The sequence below is a fragment of the Trachemys scripta genome, chromosome 6 (assembly GCF_013100865.1).
Source record: "Trachemys scripta elegans isolate TJP31775 chromosome 6, CAS_Tse_1.0, whole genome shotgun sequence".
In the NCBI taxonomy this organism is placed as follows: Eukaryota; Metazoa; Chordata; order Testudines; family Emydidae; genus Trachemys; species Trachemys scripta.
The window spans coordinates 87,219,313-87,238,851 of record NC_048303.1 but is presented as its reverse complement, the minus strand read 5'-3'; the positions used below and the strand labels follow the sequence as shown (position 1 = coordinate 87,238,851).

Genomic DNA, 19,539 nt, shown 5'->3' with positions numbered 1-19,539 from the left:
GGCAGCCCCCCTTGCCTCCGGACCCCAGCCGTCGGCAGGGTACTTCCCCTCCCGGGCTCCAGCTGCGCTGGGGAAGCGCCGGCCGGGGGCGCAGGGTCTGGAGGCTGCCCGGCAAACCGTGAAGCTGGTAGCGCTCGGGCAGCCCTTTTCGCATGGCTGGGAGGGAGGAGGGGGAGTTAGGGCGGGGACTTTGGGGAAGGGGCGGGGAAGAGGTGGAGTTGGGGCGGGCCATGGGTGGGAAAGGGGCGGGGCCGGGGCCCCATGGAGTGTCCTCCTTTTTTATTTTTTAAATATGGTAACCCTAGGGGAGGGGGCAGGACAGCGATGAGCTCCGCAAAGACAAGGGCCAAGTCATCCCTTCCCTCCTCCCCCCTCCCTCTGCAGCTGGAAGCAGCTCCCATCCCTTCCCTCCCGCACAATGCCGAAAGGCTGCTGCTGGCCACATTCTGGTATGAACCCTGGCAGAAATCTGAGGAGAGGGGGCATGTGACCCTGCGTTCCCCCACCCCCTCATGTATTGCCTCGGGAACACGCAGTGCTAGGTACCAGGAGAGGCGGGTCTGTCCCAGGGGCCCAGACAGGCATGGAGGGCGCAGAGCATCGGGCAGGGAGGGTCGGATCTATCAGTCCCATCCCCCACATGTGAGAGAGGGGTGGGTGGGTTGTGTGTGTCACCTCTCCCCGTGTGAATCCTAAAGCCTTAAAGATAAGAAGGTAAAAAAAAGAATCCAACTATGCAGTATTTCTTTTTAACAGTCAACTTGATGTTCATTTGAACATTTGTACTGCATAGCTCTGATTGCTGTTGAACTCGCTTGAATACGAGTAATTTTACCAGGTGTCCCGTATTCAGCATAGGGAAATATGGTCATTCCAGCACTAATTAAAAAATATTTAGACTCTGTTAAGGACTTTGGGAAAAAGACACTGAAGAAATTCAGAATGAGTTAATACAGGATAATAGACAAATAGGCCATGGAAATAAGAGTTTTTCCATATGCACTGATGAGAAGAAATATGAGAGAGAGAGAGAGAGAGACAGAGAGAGAGAGAGAGAGAGAGAGAGAAAACAAACTGCTATTAATGACAGGGGTAATGAAATGAAAGATGATTCTAAAATATCCAAGAAAATGAACTGCTTTTTAAAATCATGATTAACACAAAAATAAGGAAAAAAGAGGTAAGGAGAAGTAGGAAATAATGAAAGTCTTATAAATTTACCTATTACTAGAATGCAGGAAAGAGAATATTTGGAAAAACTGAATATATACATATTAGCACATCCAGATAATATGCCACCAAGGGAAACAAATTTAAATTAACAGAACCACAGATATCTTGCAGAACTCAGGGAGCCACCAGAAGACTGGAAAGAAACAAAATGTGGTACAAAACTTCCAAAAAAAGTGACCTATATCAATTCTGACTTCAATACCTCATAAAATGAAGGAAAAGAGCAAGCATTTTAAGAGTGGGTTTCTCTATGGGAAAAGCGATATGCATATTCAATCTGAGTAGCTCATAAGCAAATTGTTATAAACTACTGCATAGATGGCATTTGATTTCAGTTAAGATCCATCATGTTTTTGCTACTAGGGGGGCCCTCTGTTGGAGGATGTGCGGGGAAAGGGGGAGAACATATTTGCATGAGGTGGTTGTGTCCAGGAATTAGATAGTTTTGGGAGGAAATTATTAAAGAGAGATTCAGGTTCTTTGAATATTAACTGGATCTTGAGTAAGTGACATATTATGTAGCATGTTAAAAAGTTTTATTGTAACTTTGCCTTGATAACATTAAAAAAAAACCTACAAACATCTAGAGAGTAGTAGAAGCATAAGTCATGATTAGCATAGGTTTATAAAAAACAAACTTGATCTCTCTTTATATAAATACAAAACTAGTGGACCAAAGGAATAAAATACTTGCAATATTTGTAGACTTTTGTAAAAGCACTTAGCACAGTGTCTCACCAACATATCTGCACATTTCAGAATTGGCTTGTGCACATTGTATTGTCACAAGGACCGACAAAGGGCTGAACGTCAGAAAACAAAGGGTAACAAGAAACAGCAGCATATTCAATTAGATGACGGTCTCAGTGGGATATTGCAAGGATCTGTGTTAGGCCTGGTGTTAACATAGTCATATAATATATGGAAACAAACAATGCTAACGGAGACTGAAAAGCAATAGTGGAAAGCAAAGCAAACGTATCTGCAATGCAGGATCTTCATACCATGGCCCAGGGAGGTAGGAGTCCCTTTATATGCAGCACTGACAAGATTCTACCTGAAATACTGAGCTCATTTTTTGAAAATAAAATCAAAAAGCTCACCAAATTGGAAGGAATTCAGGTTATGGTAATAGATGTCACTAAATATTAGAAGAACTATACTTTGATTGAAACAGTAGCTAAAGAGAAGAACAAGCTAAACCAGGCAGCTACAGACATTTGAAGGCATGAACACATGGCCTGTAACCTTGGGACCTTCGGTGACACCTCCATCTCTCTCCCAATCTCACATAGGCTGCCTCCAAATCTTGCCTCTTCCTCCTCCACAGCATTTATTTTTCTCTGCTCACCCAGTGAGAATACTGTCCCAAACCCTTAGCTTTGTCTCAGTTACTGTAACCCGCTCTTCTCCTGCCTTTTGATACCCACATTGCTCTTCAGCCCATGCAAAATGAAGCTGGCTAAGATCATCCTTCTTGTCTGCTGCTCCGTGCATGGCTCCATGCACACACTCCCTCCCTCTCCCACCTTGAAATCCACTGATGCAGTGAAATGGGGAGAATCAAGTTTAACCTTCCTGTCCTTACCTTCAGGACCCTTCACAACTGTGTCCCTCCCTACTCATCTACTCTTGTTCTGTATCACTTCACCCAGAGGTAGATTAGGGGTTTGTGGGGCTCTGGGCCAGACCAAGTGGAGGCACCTCCTCACTCCTTCCGCCTGCAGTCCCCCCTGCCCCTCCCCCCCAGCACTCCTACCAGGGAGTGGGGTTGTGGTGCGGGCGGCTTGCCCTGCTCTACCTGCCTGGCGCTACTGTCAGGGAGTGGGGTTGGGGCGCAGGGGCTTCCCATGCTCCCTGGCAGGAGCACTGGGCGGGCGGAGTGGTTCGGGTAGGGAGGGACACAGTTGGCTGGGGACCCTGGGCATGGCCCCATGGGCCCAGTGACTAATCAGCCACTGACATCACAATCCTGCTCTACCAGTCTTAAGCCCTTGGTTTGCTTCTCCCACAATCATCTTCATGCTTTTTTACATTGCCCTTACACACAGAAAACCAACCCCAAACTAACCCATAAGGCTATTCCCCTTCTTCAGAGTCCTCCCCCACAAGCCTGCTATGTCCATGTCTCCCTTTATATGCAAGGTGTAAACCAGTTATTTCTACCAAAGCGTGAAGCTCTGAGCTATGCTGAATTATAAAAAAAGTTTCCTAAACGAAATAAACATATTAAAAAAAAAAAGACCATTTTTGCAGCAACACCTACAGGAAATGCCAGCAAATGATAGCTAGGCTGAGCAGCAGTCTGGGATAGCAGATATTATTTATTTTTAAATTAGATTATGTGGAGCCACTGAATTATGCACACAGGTAACCTATATAGCCATACAATCTTATTTCCCCCTCCTGCCCTTGTCTCGTATATTCCCTTGTTAGATCTTGTTTCAAAATTAGATCATAAACTCTTCTAGGCAGGGACCGTGTCTACCTGTGCATTTGTACAGTGAGAACTATTAGACAATGGGACAAACTCCCATGAAAAACACTAAGTTTCATTAGAGATGATTTTAGATCTGGACTAGTTAAGGCCCTGAAAAATACACTGCAGGAACAAACCTGCATCTTAAGTGTAATGAGCTTAAGGACTATAAAGGATGTGCTAGATTTTAGGATTTTTTCCTCAGTCTCTGATTGCTATGTTTTTCTGGTTAGCCAGCCAAACATAGAACTAGAATGTCTTGAGACTGTGTAGATTACTGTTCACATTTCACTTAGCTGTGCCATGATTATTTTTAATACTCAGTTGGCAGGATTTTTTTCTTTAAACTGATTACATCCTTCCTTTAAACCTCCCCAGTTCCTATGGCTGTTTCTAAGGTACAAATTGTGAGACAACATAGGAAAATGAATTCAAGGATCTTAGCAACGTGAGTGGATTCTCCAGTCAAAACAAAACAGGATTTCTCTAGTGACTGACTCAAGTATAGTTGGTTGTTTCCATTAGCTTTATGCTAATGGACGAGTCTGCATAATGACTCACGTCAAGCACTATCTGTAATAGTCTCTCTTATTTCTGTTCATTTTCCAGGATGAAGTTAAAGAAAATTCACACAGATGGAATGAGCAAGAAAAACTGGCATCCGTATGTTTGATGGCGTACCACATATTGGCTCACTACATTTTCTAGCCTAAGTCCCAGAGGTGGCTCATGTTCAGAATGGTACTATATAATTTAAGCTCTCATCACAGCTCTGATTCACTCTCTCATTCTAGGTTCTAAGAACCAGCGAAGGATAAGATTCTCTGATGCATCTGTCAGTATAAAACAATATACTATTACAGTGAGAGTGAGAAATGTGCCATATTTGTAATACATGCTCTCAGTGTAACTAAACATGGCAAGAAGCAGAAGTGCTGATCATTTCTCTATGTACAAAAGCAACATTTGAAGCTGCCATTTACTTCATTAAATGGAGGCACAATTGTCAATTAAATTAATTTACGCAGAAAAGCCTAAGGAGACAACTGGAACCTGGGTCTCTTCACATTTCCATGTACGTGTTGCACCAGTTAGAATTATTTTCTAAATGTGTATTTAGCTCTGCGAAAGAAAATGATGATAGGATTCCTGATGAGAGATGTGTATAATCTAAGGTTATGTCTTCACTGACAGAGATGTGTTTTTACAGTGAGATATCTAATGCACATTCGCTATCTCGCTCTGTAAAAACATAGTAGAGACAAGGCACTTTAGTTTTACTGTGAGGCAAACTAGGCATGGTCAAATCACAGATGGGTAGGGTATAGTACCGACCTCATGGGAAGCACTGCAAGTTCCTTGTTTGTGATTTGGATTTTACAGAAAAATAAGGTAACATGTAAAGGACAGTTAACACTTGTTTTACTAAAACAGAACACATGGTGTCAAAGAAAAACCCTACAGCCCTGTTCCTGGAAACTGATCCCATTGAAGTCAGCATGGCTCCCCAAAAACACAGGTGTCTATCCACACGGAACAGGTTGCACAGTCAAAGTCTAAGTGTAAATTAAGGCCTGGATTCTATAAATACCTTGTGCGTATAAGGACTCCTAATGAAATCAGTAATTCCACTAGTTCAAACCAGCAGCAGCGGTTTGCAATATTACCCACACTCTTAAAGTTTCCATTGACAAGGATAACAGTAATGTTATGCACATAAAGCTTTCATCATTTTATACTTCCTTCATTCTGGAGTGCCCACATATACGACATGAGTCTTTCTTACAAGGCTATTAGGATTGCATCTTTGTACATATACACACTCTACAAACCCAATCTAAATCATATGTACTAGTTTTCCTAAAGAGTGACCATCAATTTGAAACGACTTTCAATTATTTAAAAAACAAAACCACACACCCGCACACTCACCTGTAGGTTCTGCTGCTCATTTCTGTTTTATCATTTTCCTGTCTTGTTGGGGGTGCGTGGGGGGTGTTTAGTTGGTTGGTTGCTTTTTGTTGTTTTTTTTAAATTCCCTCACACACACTGTTGTATGAAAGACATACACAGACAAGTGTGCATACAGACAGATTTTATAGAGGAAATAGTGAAACTAGGTACAAAATGTTGTCATATGCACAAAGTGAATGAGCTGGGAGGGAAAATGGGGAAAAAAAATCTATTCTTCCTCTAGTCTCTCATTGTAACACCTACGGTTACTACAGCAGGCCAATAATTTCCAGATAAGAGCTGCTCTTTACCTTTGAAATGCATGGACTTCTCAGACTAGATTATTGATTTCCTTAATTTAAACTAAAAGCAAACAAGGAACAAATAGAAAGTCTCCTCCACAAAAAGAAAGATACATGGAGTCATTTTAGCATTCTGCATCTTCAGTGAAACTCAAAACAGCAGCCACTACACAGCTGTTACTACTGCCAGAGAATAGGCCTCTGTAAAGGTGCGCTACAAAAAACAAAGTGAAAACGTTCCCTTCTACCAGTTACATCACTACATACACAACACTAAGGCCTGGTCCACACTAATCCCCCACTTCGAACTAAGGTACCTTAGTTCGAACTTACCGCGGGTCCAGACGCAGCAGGCAGGCTCCCCTGTCGATGCCGCGTACTCCTCTCGCCGAGCTGGAGTACCGGCGTCAACGGCGAGCACTTCCGGGATCGATCCGGGATCGATTTATCGCGTCTAGACAAGAAGCGATAAATCGATCCCAGAAGATCGATTGCTTACCGCCAGACCCAGAGGTAAGTGTAGACCTACCCTAAGTGATATTGGGGGTTCCAGATTTATTCCTGCCAGGGGCGGCTCCAGGCACCAGTGCACCAAGCGTGTGCCTGGGGCAGCAAGCCGCAGGGGGCGGCCTGCCGGTCGCCGTGGGGGCGGCAGTCAGGCTGCCTTCGGCGGCATGCCTGTGGGAGGTTCGCCAGTCCCGTGGTTTCGGCGGCAATTCGGCGGCGAGTACGCCGAAGGCGCAGGACCAGTGGACCTCCCGCAGGCATGCCACTAAATCCACGTTACCAGTGTGTTTATAAGAAAAAGCATAGAATTGCTTATTACCAATACTGCAAACTACTGAGCACCCCGGTAATTCAACATCACTAGTAATAAAGACTGAAGTCAGAACTTAAACAGTTCTGTGAATGATGTTCAAGCCTCAATGTCTCAAGCCCCACTCCTGCATAGTGTAGAAAATCTCAAAGAAATAAAAAGATAATAATTAACATAATACTTGGTGCTTATGTAGCACTTTCAATTCTAAGCTCTCAAAGACATTTACAGAAGTGATGAGTATTATTTTTGCCCCTTTTTACAGAGTGAAAAACTGAGATGAAGTAAGATCAAACAATTTGCCCCAAGCCATGTAGCAAGTCAGTGGCACAGTTGACAACAGGAGTCAAAACACAGATTCCTCATGCTGTGCTTTAAACATTTGTCCACACATTAGACCGTGCGTCTCCTAATTTTACATTCCGATTGGTTAATAGGCTCCAATATAATACACATACACACAGTATTTTTATTATGTTAACAGCAATATTGAGTAAGGAATTAATCCTTTTACATGTTAAGAAGATTATTTTGAATAAACTGCACAGTGCTAGAATTAATTTATTTTACTATCCTGTCCGCAACAGTTTAAGTCTCTTTTAGAGCAATGCTAATAGATTTTCAGCACTGAAATATATGCGTAGACAAGCAAAGGGGGAAATGAAGGTGTTTGGGGGTTTTTTTAAGCAAATGATTACCTCTTCTACAGGAATCATTCATTTTTGTTTTATGGTCATATTGCACTGTTTTCAAGATAAGTAGAGAGTATAAAAAGACCCATTAAGTGTTCTGTTTTATCTCAAGTTTCCAGGGTTACTTTCAATGATATAGCTAGTTTTCCTGTTCCTCTAAAGTAAATGTTACCAGAATATGGATTTCCTTATAACAGGGGTAGGCAACCTATGGCACGCGTGCCAAAGGCGGCACGCGAGCTGATTTTCAGTGGCACTCACACTGCCCGGGTCCTGGCCACCGGTCCAGGGGGCTCTGCATTTTAATTTAATTTTAAATGAAGCTTCTTACACATTTTAAAAAAAACTTATTTACTTTACATACAACAATAATTTAGTTATATATTATATACTTATAGAAAGAGACCTTCTAAAAACGTTAAAATGTATTACTGGCACACGAAACCTTAAATTAGAGTGAATAAATGAAGACTCGGCACACCACTTCTGAAAGGTTGCCAACCCCGGCCTTATAACAATAAAATAATACTTTGTACTTTGTGTCTTTCATCCCCCAATCTTTCTTAAGAAAGCTGCACAATACCCTGTGAGGTCAGTAACTATTATACATATTTTCAAGGATCATTTCACCCACTACTGAAATGCAGCCAACTCTGGGGTTGGAGTGCAATAGCTGTTTAACAGTAAACACAAACTCCAAGATTTTATCATCAGATGATGTTTATACAACATAAAAATAAAGTAAAAAAAGGAAACTAAGGGAACAGCAAGACTTGCACGGGCAAAGAGAATGAAACAAGACTGGACATAATAAACAGTAGGAGAGACAGGTCATGTAAAGACTTGAAGGAAAGGACAACAATATTAAACTTGACTTAATAGGCATAAGATTAGAACAGGAGCAGAATGTGGCCTGATATGTGGGCAATGATTTTAGCTGCTCAATACTGGATGAACTGTAGAGAAGCAATGGAAAATGAGGAAGCCAGAGAGAAATACACCTCTACCTCGATATAACGCTGTCCTTGGGAGCCAAAAAATCTTACCGTGTTATAGGTGAAACCGCGTTATATTGAACTTGCTTTGATCCACCAGAGTACGCAGCCCCGCCCACCCGGAGCGCTGCTTTACCGCGTTATATCTGAATTTGTGTTATATTGGGTCGCATTATATTGAGGTAGAGGTGTAGGTTGTAGTATTTAAGACATCAGCTAACCAAAGCATAGACATGCAGTGTTAGTTGAAGGGATTAGTAGGAAGTGATGTATTTTCACTATGTGATAGAGAAAGGAACAGCAGGGTTCATTGACAGCTTGGATGTGACACGAAAGAGAGAGAAAGGAGTCCGAGATGACCTCGAGGTTATGAACCTCAGTAACAAGAAGGATGGCAATAATTGTCTGCACCAGGAGAGAAGAGAGGAAAGGGCTTAGAAGGTAATAGGAGGAGACAAAACTTATCTACAGTATGTTTAATTTGATAAACCAGAACACCCAAGAGATAGCAATGCCACAAAAATGCAAGTATATTTCTACACCAACAGGAATCATCCTATAAAAGAATATATCAGATACCAACGTTGCTCATTATCTGGCCTGAATGATTGAGCCGTCAGCTATGTACAGACTGTCACATGGTGACAATCCAAATCTGTAGGGAGAAAAACTCAAAAGATCTTATTCCCTCTTCTCAGGAAGGATTCAAATCCCATTTTTGTGAAAGATAACTTACTTGGCCTCCATGAAATTATGGAAACAGCATTTCAGGGAAATATAAAAGTTTGGATTCAAGTGAATGCAACAAAAAATCCTAAATAGGATGTTTCCACACCGCTGATTTGTTTTGGCTCTAACCTTGAGTGCATTATTCCTGTTAAATGATCTCTCAGTTACATCAAGTGGTTGATCATATCTCGGCAGAACTGAGCATCTCAGAATGCCAGAAGTCCCTATCTTGTGAGGTACAGAGTACTTTCAGTTCTCTTGCAAGACATGGGAATCCGTGAAATCATTAGGAGCGGGAGCTGCTCTACACCTCACAGGAGGCACTCAGCACATAACAGGATCAAATCCATTATTTGAGAAAATTTCAATTGTGGTGCACTGTGTCTTATTTATTTTGTTATTTTTTTTCTCCACTGGCTTTGAGGATTTTTTTTTTTATTATTTGTATTACAGTAATACCCATAAAGTGCTAGGCTTTGTCCAAAACATATAGGATGACACAGTCTGCACTTCAAAAAGCTTATGTTCTTGGAAGACAAACAACTAATGGAGAGTGGGTAGAAATCAAAACATTAGTATATACTATCATATGTATAATTATTTTAAATTAGTATCAGCTACTCCCAGCTTCCCCTCTAACTAGTAATTATTAACTGGCTAATTTTGTGTAGTGACGAGTGCATTTTTATCTCTTTCCTTTCTCACATACACCTCTACCCCAATATAACGCGACCCGATATAACACAAATTCGGATATAACGCGGTAAAGCAGTGCTCCGGGGGGGGACGGGGCTGCACACTCCGGCGGATCAAAGCAAGTTCAATATAACGCGGTTTCACTATAACGCAGTAAGATTTTTTGGCTCCCGGGGACAGCGTTATATCGAGTAGAGGTGTAGTTCATAATGATAAAGTCAAAATTTTTAGTACATAAGTTTATTTCAATGTGACAGGCAATTTGGGAAAAAAAATAAAAAGACCCAAAAGGTTATTATGCGAGTCTAACGGCATAAACAAAGATTTTGAATTCCTATTCAGGCAGGTGCATTTACTTCTAAATTTCACACCAGAGAAAGAGACAGGTATTGAATAACAAGACAGCTTTGTGATATTAATAAATATCTTCAAAACCCATGAAGATAGATTCAAGATTTTTTATAAATAGGAACTGCTAATATATGTTTTTTGGTTTATATTCCTAGCTAATAACAGTCACTGGTTTTGGGGGGGGGGTTATTCAGTTCTTAAAAAGGGTACACCATACATCTACGAGTATTTCATGTACAAGAATACAATATTGTAAGCCTGTGCAATTGTATGAAAGGACAACAGAAATCTAGTTTAATACATACAGACACTGTCTCAAAATTGATCAATGGGGCTTTTGACATGCAACTCCTGTCAAGTGAACTACTAATAATTGCACAGCTACCAACTCAGACATGTAGTTGAGAATACAGGCCATAGTATCACATCTTTAAATGTATCAATAAAATGTGACATGAAACTCATTCTAATTTGCATCCCCTACCTACAACTTCTATCTCCATTTCCTAATAGCTGAATTGTTACAGCACCATCAAGCAGCTCAAGGCATTTGCTGGTTATGGCTCTGACATCACTTACAGGATAAATATAAATTCACTAAATCTTCTGCCTGCTGTCTACATAATCCATTAACCTTTCCCTTTCCACAGCTAAGGTTCATTTCGTCATCTTCATCCCTGGCTTCTTAGCTCTCTCATTTCCCTTGTTCCCCTCTCCTTCCCATTTATTTTCCAGGTTGTCAACATTTCACATCTTCACAGTTGGGTTCATCTCCCAATGGACATTGATCCTTCATCGCAAAAGCTTGCTTCAGCATACTCTATTGTTCTTCACATTTCACCGAGCAATGAGAAGTTTAAAGAGAGTCCTTTGGTTCAAGTTTTGTAAATTGGTATCTTTCAGTAAGACACAAAGAAAGAATATATTAAATTTATTCAAGAAGGCGAGTCCACAATTATTAATGGAAAGATACAGGAGACTGAGAATGTCACATTAAAGACTAAATACCAACACGTGAATCAATTCCTTAAATTACAGCAGTGAACATGTGTGCTCAAGAGAAAAGGTAAAAGAAAAAAACTGTTCATAAATAAATTATCAGTTTCACAATCTAAAATAGGTCAGAAATATTTTCTGCAAAGGGCTGTACAAAGTTTACATATAAAGGTCAATGTAAAATTGATGAAGCATTCACAACAGATTGTAATGACCACTCTCAGATTTGGTCTTCCCCATTCTTTTTTTTAAGAGGTGTAAGACATATCAGCAGATCATAACCAAAGCAGAGGAAAGTTTGCTGGTTTTCCTTTTTGAACACAAAACAATTTTTCCATCATCTTTTTTACCCCTAATTTGACAGATGAACTCACCAAGAAATGAAGTTTTAATGATAACCAAATCATCATTTATGTACCAAAATGGTAATGTAATGAAACCATAAGCAAATATATACATTTCTATTCAGGAAAGATCAACTCAATGGCAGCATCTTTTGTTTAGACAGGTCCTGTTATTGGAGTTTTACAGCTCAGCTGACTGGAGCATAAGGAGATCAAGTAACTTGCCCCAGGGTGATTCAGTATTTTTACAAATAGTCACAAAGAAAGTAAAGTTCACTACTAGCTTTAATGTCTCAATAATAAACTATGATTTGGAGGTGGGGAGCGCTTTCACACCAACTTTACAGAGTCTCTTAGCAGAGTCAGAGCAGCTGGAGTTGAAAGGCCTGAAATGCCAGAAGCTGTTAAAGGCTATCAGATTGCAGTGTAATTTAAATTAGAAATATGTTACATTTACTAGCCGTTCTGGAGATGAGGATTAAAATTCTGCCTTAGGTCATCTATGCAAATTAATTTAATGGCTTCATAATGGTTCATGATAGACATTTGTTCACATAAAAAAACCCACTATACAATTTGATAGTTCAACATAACACTCTCTTCTCAAGAAACATCAGATACAGGAATTAGCAGGTGTATCAGGATTAAAGGCATATTGGAATTCTTAAGGCTCCAATTCAACAAGGTATACATAAACCCATACTTAATTTTAAGCATGTGAGTTAGTCCCATTGAAGTCAATGACTTCTTCCTGTTATATGCTTGTACAGAACCTAACACAGTGGGGCCTTTGAGCACTACTGCAATACAAACAACCATAACAACAAATATTGAATAGACCCACTAGTACTTAAAATACATAGTCTCTAAGAACATGTGAGTCATAAAGCATCCTATCATCTACTCATTAAGGTATTTAGGTTATGGTGACAAAGTTTAAACCAGGATATTTTGATATTTTAACATAATATTGGCAAAATCAAGAACAGAATCCCTGTTTGCTTTGCACAACTCTTCTCTGGGTTTCACAGTTCCTCAAAAAATTCTTACTGTTCTGAATCTGATTGCAGCAAAAGGTTCTAAATCCTATTTCTGCCATTATCCTCTCCTAAACCTTTACTGAAATCCCTTTAGTAGTATGCTCAGTCAGGCAGGTCAACTGTCTTTTGCAAATGGAAACAGACAGTTACCACAGTACCTTTAGGTTATTTTCCATGCTGTCTACCTTTTAGCTATGCAACTGCAGCTTTACCCTAGCGCTGCTTTAAGACTGTCAAATGTGCAGGTCCCAGAAAGGCTTAACCCATAAATAAAAAAAAGAGGGAAACAAATGTCATTGCAAGAATTAGTTAAGCTTCAGTCCCCAAGCATTTCCTGTGTTACTCATCACTTCATCTAATTTGCACTCATGAAGTCTCACCGCTTAAGAAAACAATATATTGAATTCTGACCTTTGAGCTACATACCGAGCCCTAAGCTACTTGATGACCTACATGACGACAGTTCTACAGCCCAGTTGGCTAGAATCTGCAAATGAATGATTCATATTAGTCTCTCCCCAACCCACTCCATAATTTGATATTTCACAAAGAAAAATCATTTCCAGCAGAACGCACTATTAGCCTCTTGAGTGACGGAAGCGCCACTTGAAAGAACCTTAATGCTAAAACGCAAACGCTGGTCTTATTTTTCCTTGAATCCCATTAAATTTACACAAAGAAAATTGAGTCACATTTTTTTAACCCAGTTAACCCCGAGTGTCCTTTATGGTTTGGCTGAAGAACGCACAATTCTGGTTACATCTTTTGTTAGGCCAAATTCTGCAATGAAGCTACGAACTGGTATACAAATGAGTATATTTGTTTAGCTTTATGTTGAAGTGCCTATCATGAGCTCTAAAATAACTCCACACCTGTAACACAGCTATTGTCAAGGGTATATATATTTAAATAGGATTTGGCAGTGTAAAAGTTGAGACAGCACATGTTACAAACTACATATAGCTGCATATCTCACCCCCCCCCCAAAACAGACAGAATGTGAGCCCCTCTCTATTTCTTACTACAGCCATACTGCCAGTGCTCAGATTCCATATTTGAGGAATTAGGCTCCACTGTCCTGTTAATGATCAAAACATTACTGTCCAGTGTTTTCCAGCCGTCAAAACTCTGGCATTACTGCTATTACCCCACAGCATGGGCTGCTCTCTCCCTTATGAATATGCAGCATTTGGATAACAAAGCTAACATGCAAAAAAAATTTGTCCACATTTTTTTCTGTGATTCTGGGAAGGCATGCAGGAGTTTTGTGAAAGTGTGAGGATGTCTACTAGGCTGCATGGAAATTTTAAAGTGTGTGCGTGGGTGCTCATGTTTGTGTATACCACGGAAGAATCAGCCGAGTTGGATTTTCATTTTCACATGCCCCTATTTTTGGCAAACTACACTCCATTCTCCTGCTACAAACACATCTTTTTGCCCTCTGCAAGCAAGTGACATTGCACCTGTTCTGCATATCTACTGAATGCCCTATCTGGACAAGTCAGCTTACTTTGCTTTCTATACCTACTTTCTATTCATCTTGCATCCAAAGATGAACTTAGAGTGTCATGTAGGTCCCTGAAGAATTTTGTCCATTCAATTGAGTCCACACACATGATGCAGAAATTGAAGACACCCCTCTTCTGGTGAAGCTTGGATTTTGTTCATTTGTTCAATAATGGAGTTAAGAAAGGCCTAACAAAGGTAATGTGTTTTAAGCAAGGCCTTGTATGTTCCACAGTGAAGTCCCTGGATTTTTGACAGACTGGAAATTGTGTGACAGATTCATTTAAAATTTTAACTAGAGATATTTTACATTTTAATATTAAAATACAATCAGTACAGTAGCTATAGTCTAATCATTCAAATTTTATATTGTCTTTGCATATTCAGTTTTTGATACACTAAAGATTTTTGCATTGACAAAGTATAACTGCACTGTATGTGTTATTGGGGGGGGGGAAGTGGAAGCAGGAGACAGTTTGGGCTTTTGGCAGATGGGAGAGAATGGAAGGCAGTTTGGGATTGTGAAACATGTACATTGGCTGGACTTTTCTTCTAAAGTGCTCAGCAGTGAAATAAACAATGTTGACCTTTACACAGTCATCCTTAGGTTTCAGAGTCCACAAGCCATATAGAAAAATGAAGACATTCACATCTCTTAGATCTATTATTTTAGGCTGTTTGCAGACTCAAGAAGACATCATTTATAATGGATTTAAGTTTTCAGGGTTGTCTTCATAACTATGACAGTTTAAAACACTTTAAAATGTTGCTGTTTTTCTACATATATCATTTTAATATCACAAATGCAACACATTCACAGAATAACCAAACTGGTTCCATTACCATAATAAGCTAATCACCTGGCACTCACTCTGCAGAGTCCCTAGAGGATTGCACCTTGTTTAGCCTTCCAGGTCATCAGAGGCCAGATTCTCAGCTGGTGTAACTAGCTCCAGTAAGTATATGGAACTAGTCGGATTTACAGCAGCTGAGAATCTCAACCTAAATTCTTTGTTATATAGAGATACTCTTTTTTCCATTGATGTCAGAGATGTGCAGCTTACGCAAGTGCCATTCTGAAGGACATCCTGGTTCATACACTCATTAAAGCTATGATCTCATACCTACACTATTCAATTACCAAATAATTTAGTACTGCATGTATATGATGTCAGTATTTCCCTGCTACTTCTAGGCATTTTACAAGACCAAGAATCAAATTCTACACTGATTTACACTCTGAAGAATCCCATTATGTGACAGTTAATGTAGCTGCCCAGGAAGTAAATCAGAACAGCATTTGGCTCAAGCAAAAAAAGTTGCAAAATTGATGGGTCCTGATTTTCAGAGGTGCTGTGCACTCACAAATCCCAATGACTACAATTCAATTTGTGGGTGCTCGGTATCTCTGGAAATTGGCCTGTGGTGACCTATGGCCTAGTAAAGGAAAAGAAGCATGCTCTTCTGACATGAAGGCCCAAATTAATCCTTAGTGTAACTTCAGCGAAGTCAATACGGTTACACAGGGAAGAATTTGGCCTCGAATGCTTACAGAATTCTCTGCATTCCTCACATGACAGGAACATATCCAAGTTTGGGTTTTATCAGGAATATTCCCATTTCACCCAAACCAGTCTGTCAAAAATATTATCACAGGCAGACAACAAACTCTGCTTCATTAGAAATTTCACAGGCTTTTTTACGTTGTGTGGTTCCCTCAAATGGGTCCGTCTTTTTTCAGGCTGGTAAGAGTAAGGAAAGGCGAGTACAATAAAATCACCCTGATTTTAACTGCTCAGCTGTATTAAATTAGATTAAAAATCCTCATGTGAAGAACTATTTTCTACCTTAAATCACGGGCAAATATCAAGAGGTTCAGCTCATTCCTTCAGATACGGTTCACTTTGAATGCTATGAACTTTCTCAATGTTCAGTATTGCCTGAGCGCAAACACCTTTGGATCCTGCTTTCAAAATAATGTTTTGCTGACATTGGTAATGAGGTCCATCCATCACATACCATCATAACGAGGAACAGGTCAAACACTTCATTAGTGCATGCTGTTGTACTGGAGCTTCTTTTATCCTAGGAAACTTTAGGTACTAGGAATGTTTCCCCCTCCTCCCATCTTTATATTAATAACATTTTTGTCCAATCGATCCAACAACACTTGTAATTCATGAAGCTTCTCATATAACTCTCAATGGGAAATCAAGATTACTTCATGAGAATATTGAACAAAACCAGATTCCAGGCACTTTATAATAAATGGGGAAGGGTTAATAAATTCTCACATGATTATTGGTCACTTTGCCAGGATATAGTGGAATAATAAAAAGAAAAAATCAGTGTGTCAGTCCATAGCGTATTTCAGGTGCAAATTAGCATATCTGCTCTTTTGTTAAACACACCCTGAATATATTTCCTTCACTGCACACAGCAGGAGCAGCAGCAAGGCTACCAAAGGGCGCTATATCTGCTCATTCACATAGAAGGTGCTCTCCGGTCCTAGACAGGAAAAATAAAGGACAGATGGAAAGGGCACCCCACAGGAACTGCCTACCACTTTGCCCTTAACAAATAGTGTAGAGCCTAATGATAAGTAGGCGCTTTGGAGGTGAAAGGGGGGCTGGCTGTAACCAAATTACCTGCACAGATCAAGGCACCAGAGAGCACTTGTTTCCTGTGCAACAGGGCAGCAGCTCAGCTGTTCCCAACAGCAGGGCGAGGTCTGCTGCTGCAAAAGCCTGCAATGTACAACAGCACACACACCCAACTCAATGGATTTTGTTACCGCCAAAAAAATAAATATCTTTCAGTGTGAGGAAGGAGACGGAACACAAGAAAAACCCCAGGATCCACCACTACTAGAAAACAGAAATGCAATTTACAATCACAATCAATAGCTAATTGCTCTCAGGCAGATTTGGCATTGCAGTACCAACTGTAAACCTTGTTATACTTTCTTTGTTTCTTTTTTCTATTACAACGTTTTACAAGGAAATAAATATTTTCCAGTATGTCATGGAGACACAAACATTACACACACACTTAGACACAATGGACCAGATTTGTCCCTGGCATCACTCCTGCTAAGTCAATGGAGTTACAACAGTACTATTACTACAGCCAGCATTTCCAAGGTGCTGGAACTAGGGGTGCTGCTGCACCCCCTGGTTGGAAGGGGTTTCCATCATACACAGGGTTGGCTCAATGGCTCTCAGCACTCCGACTATACAAGTTTTTCCAGCACCCGTTATTCCAGTGAAGTTCGTTAATTTGCAGTACAGTACTGTCCTTTCACAGCAATTCTCTAACAAGTTTTCTTCTGGAAGTTTTCCCCACTCACTGTCTCTCCCGTAACCACTCTGTTTATTAGGCCTTTGCTTTCCCTGCCTGCTTCTCTAGAGGCTCTCACTCCCCATATATACAACTTCTCCATACACCCGTAGTGAACGCACCAGGCAGTGTGTGTGAGAGAGAGAAAGGAATACAACTGGATGAAATGACACGCACGGTGTAAATGCCAATGCACGATTATGTGCCGAAGAGCCCATGGGCTAAAGGGAAAGAGGGGATAGGCGGTATGTCACCAGGGGAGGGAGGCTAAGGGGGGCAGACCTGTAAGTGCCCCCTGGCGTGGTTGATCCTGCAGAGGGACCGGAGAGGCCAGAGGGTTGGAGTCTTGTGTTTTACAGCCCTGGAGCTGCCTGTGGTTTAGAACAGGGAAATCCTTCCCACTCACCCACCTTCGGGCAAACCCAGGCTCCCCACCCCATGCCCCCCGCCAGGCACCTGGATATGGCAGGAGATCTCGGAGTCGTCCAGCAGCCGGATGGTGCATTTCATCTCCTGGCTCAGGGACCTGATGCTCGAGCTCCGGAACCGGATCATTTTCATGGTCCTCCTGCCGCCTCTCCTCATGCACTCGCAGGGGGCGAACATGCACCACAGCCCCCGGGGGGAGCGAGCCCAGCCGCCCGGGCACCTGGAGCCACCCACCCCGGGCCGCGCAGTGCAGCTAGAGCAGAGCTCGGCGGCCGCTCAGCCCCGAGGCGGCGGCTCCTGGCGCGAAGCGGACACCATGCTGCTGCTGCCGCTGCCGCTGCCTTTGCCTGCGCCGCCGCTGCCCGAGCCCGGGCTCTTCCCCGCAGCCAGCCCCAGAGGGGGCCGCGCGCCTAAACCACAAGCCCCGGCGGCGTGTGAAGAGACTGGGAGCCCGGGGTCTGCGCCAGAGGCTGGGACCGCCGCTGCTGCTGCGTCAGTCTCTGCTCTCCTGTCTCCAGCCCAGCTTCAGCATCCCTCCACCCTCCCTGCCTCGCAGCCCGCCGTTGCCCCTCCCTACGCCTCCTCCCCCCTTCTCTCTTTCTCTCTCTCTCAGGCTCACCTCTTCTCTCTCGCGCCCAGTCGCCCCCTCGTCTGTCTCTCTCCTTCCCCCTCTCACATTCTCTTCTTCCCTCCCCCCCTAACATTTTCTCTTCTCCTCCCTCTATTGCTCGCTTGTTCTCTTCCCTGCCTGCCTGGCTTCTTCCTCCCATTTTCTCACCCCCGTTCCCATGCACTCAGTTTCTGTTGGGGCACAGGTGGGCTTAAGCCAAAGGCATGGTCTCAAAGCACCCTCAGGAGAAGGGGGTCCTTGCTGCAGATTTGGAAAAGTCAGCATTTTCCACCTTTGCAAGGAAAATTATGAAAGTGCTAAAGGTGCAAATGCTCTGTTTATTTTAGCTTGGCCTGTGGCAAGTTCCTTGACCTAAGGAGTTTATAATACAAAGCCTCACTCGAACCTCCCCTGCACCTGAGTAACTCAATTTTGTGATTCCAGAGTTGGGCCCTGCTTAGAACAAAAACAGTGGGTGGTGGTGGATATGGATGGAGTAAGAAGATGGAAAGGTATAGAACACTATAATTACAACCTGTTATCACTATACCCTATTTAAGAATGTGTGTCTTAGAGCCACATGATTCCAGAGAGAACTAGTCCATTATACATGATATGTTCTGATCCCATTAGCTGGTCCCTACCTATCCATGATTCTATAGGAGAGAAAATGAAAATATCAGATCACCAGGAAGCCACTGTCTTGGATGCTGCACCATCAATAGGGTGCAACTCAATATGCCACAGAGCTACAAATAGGGTTGCCAGGTGTCTGGTTTTATACTAGAATGCCCGGTCAAAAAGGGACCCTGGCAGCTCCGGTCGGCACCGCCAACCAGGCTGTTAAAAGTGTGGTTGGTGGCACAGCAGGGGCCCAGGGTTAAGGCAGGCTCCATGCCTGCCCTAGCTCTGCACAGCTCCTGGAAGTGGCCACCAGGTCGTTGCGGCCCCTAGGCACATGGTGGCCATGGAGACTCTGCGTGCTACCCCTGCCCCTAGTGCCAGCTCCGCAGCTCACATTGGCCGGG

The 19,539-nt window shown here is 42.1% G+C and overlaps 1 protein-coding gene across 2 annotated transcripts in view; it reads right to left on the bottom strand.

The window, feature by feature from the left end:
* Positions 1–18,435, bottom strand: part of FRMD3 (FERM domain containing 3) — a 216,525-nt gene extending 198,090 nt beyond the window's left edge. For both annotated transcript variants that reach the window (XM_034773457.1, XM_034773458.1), the window contains exon 1: positions 17,929–18,435. In XM_034773457.1, the coding sequence (XP_034629348.1) occupies positions 17,929–18,078 (150 nt within the window). In that variant the 5' untranslated portion in view covers positions 18,079–18,435. The remainder of the gene's footprint in view (positions 1–17,928) is intronic.
* Between the last annotated feature and the right edge of the window lie 1,104 nt (positions 18,436–19,539).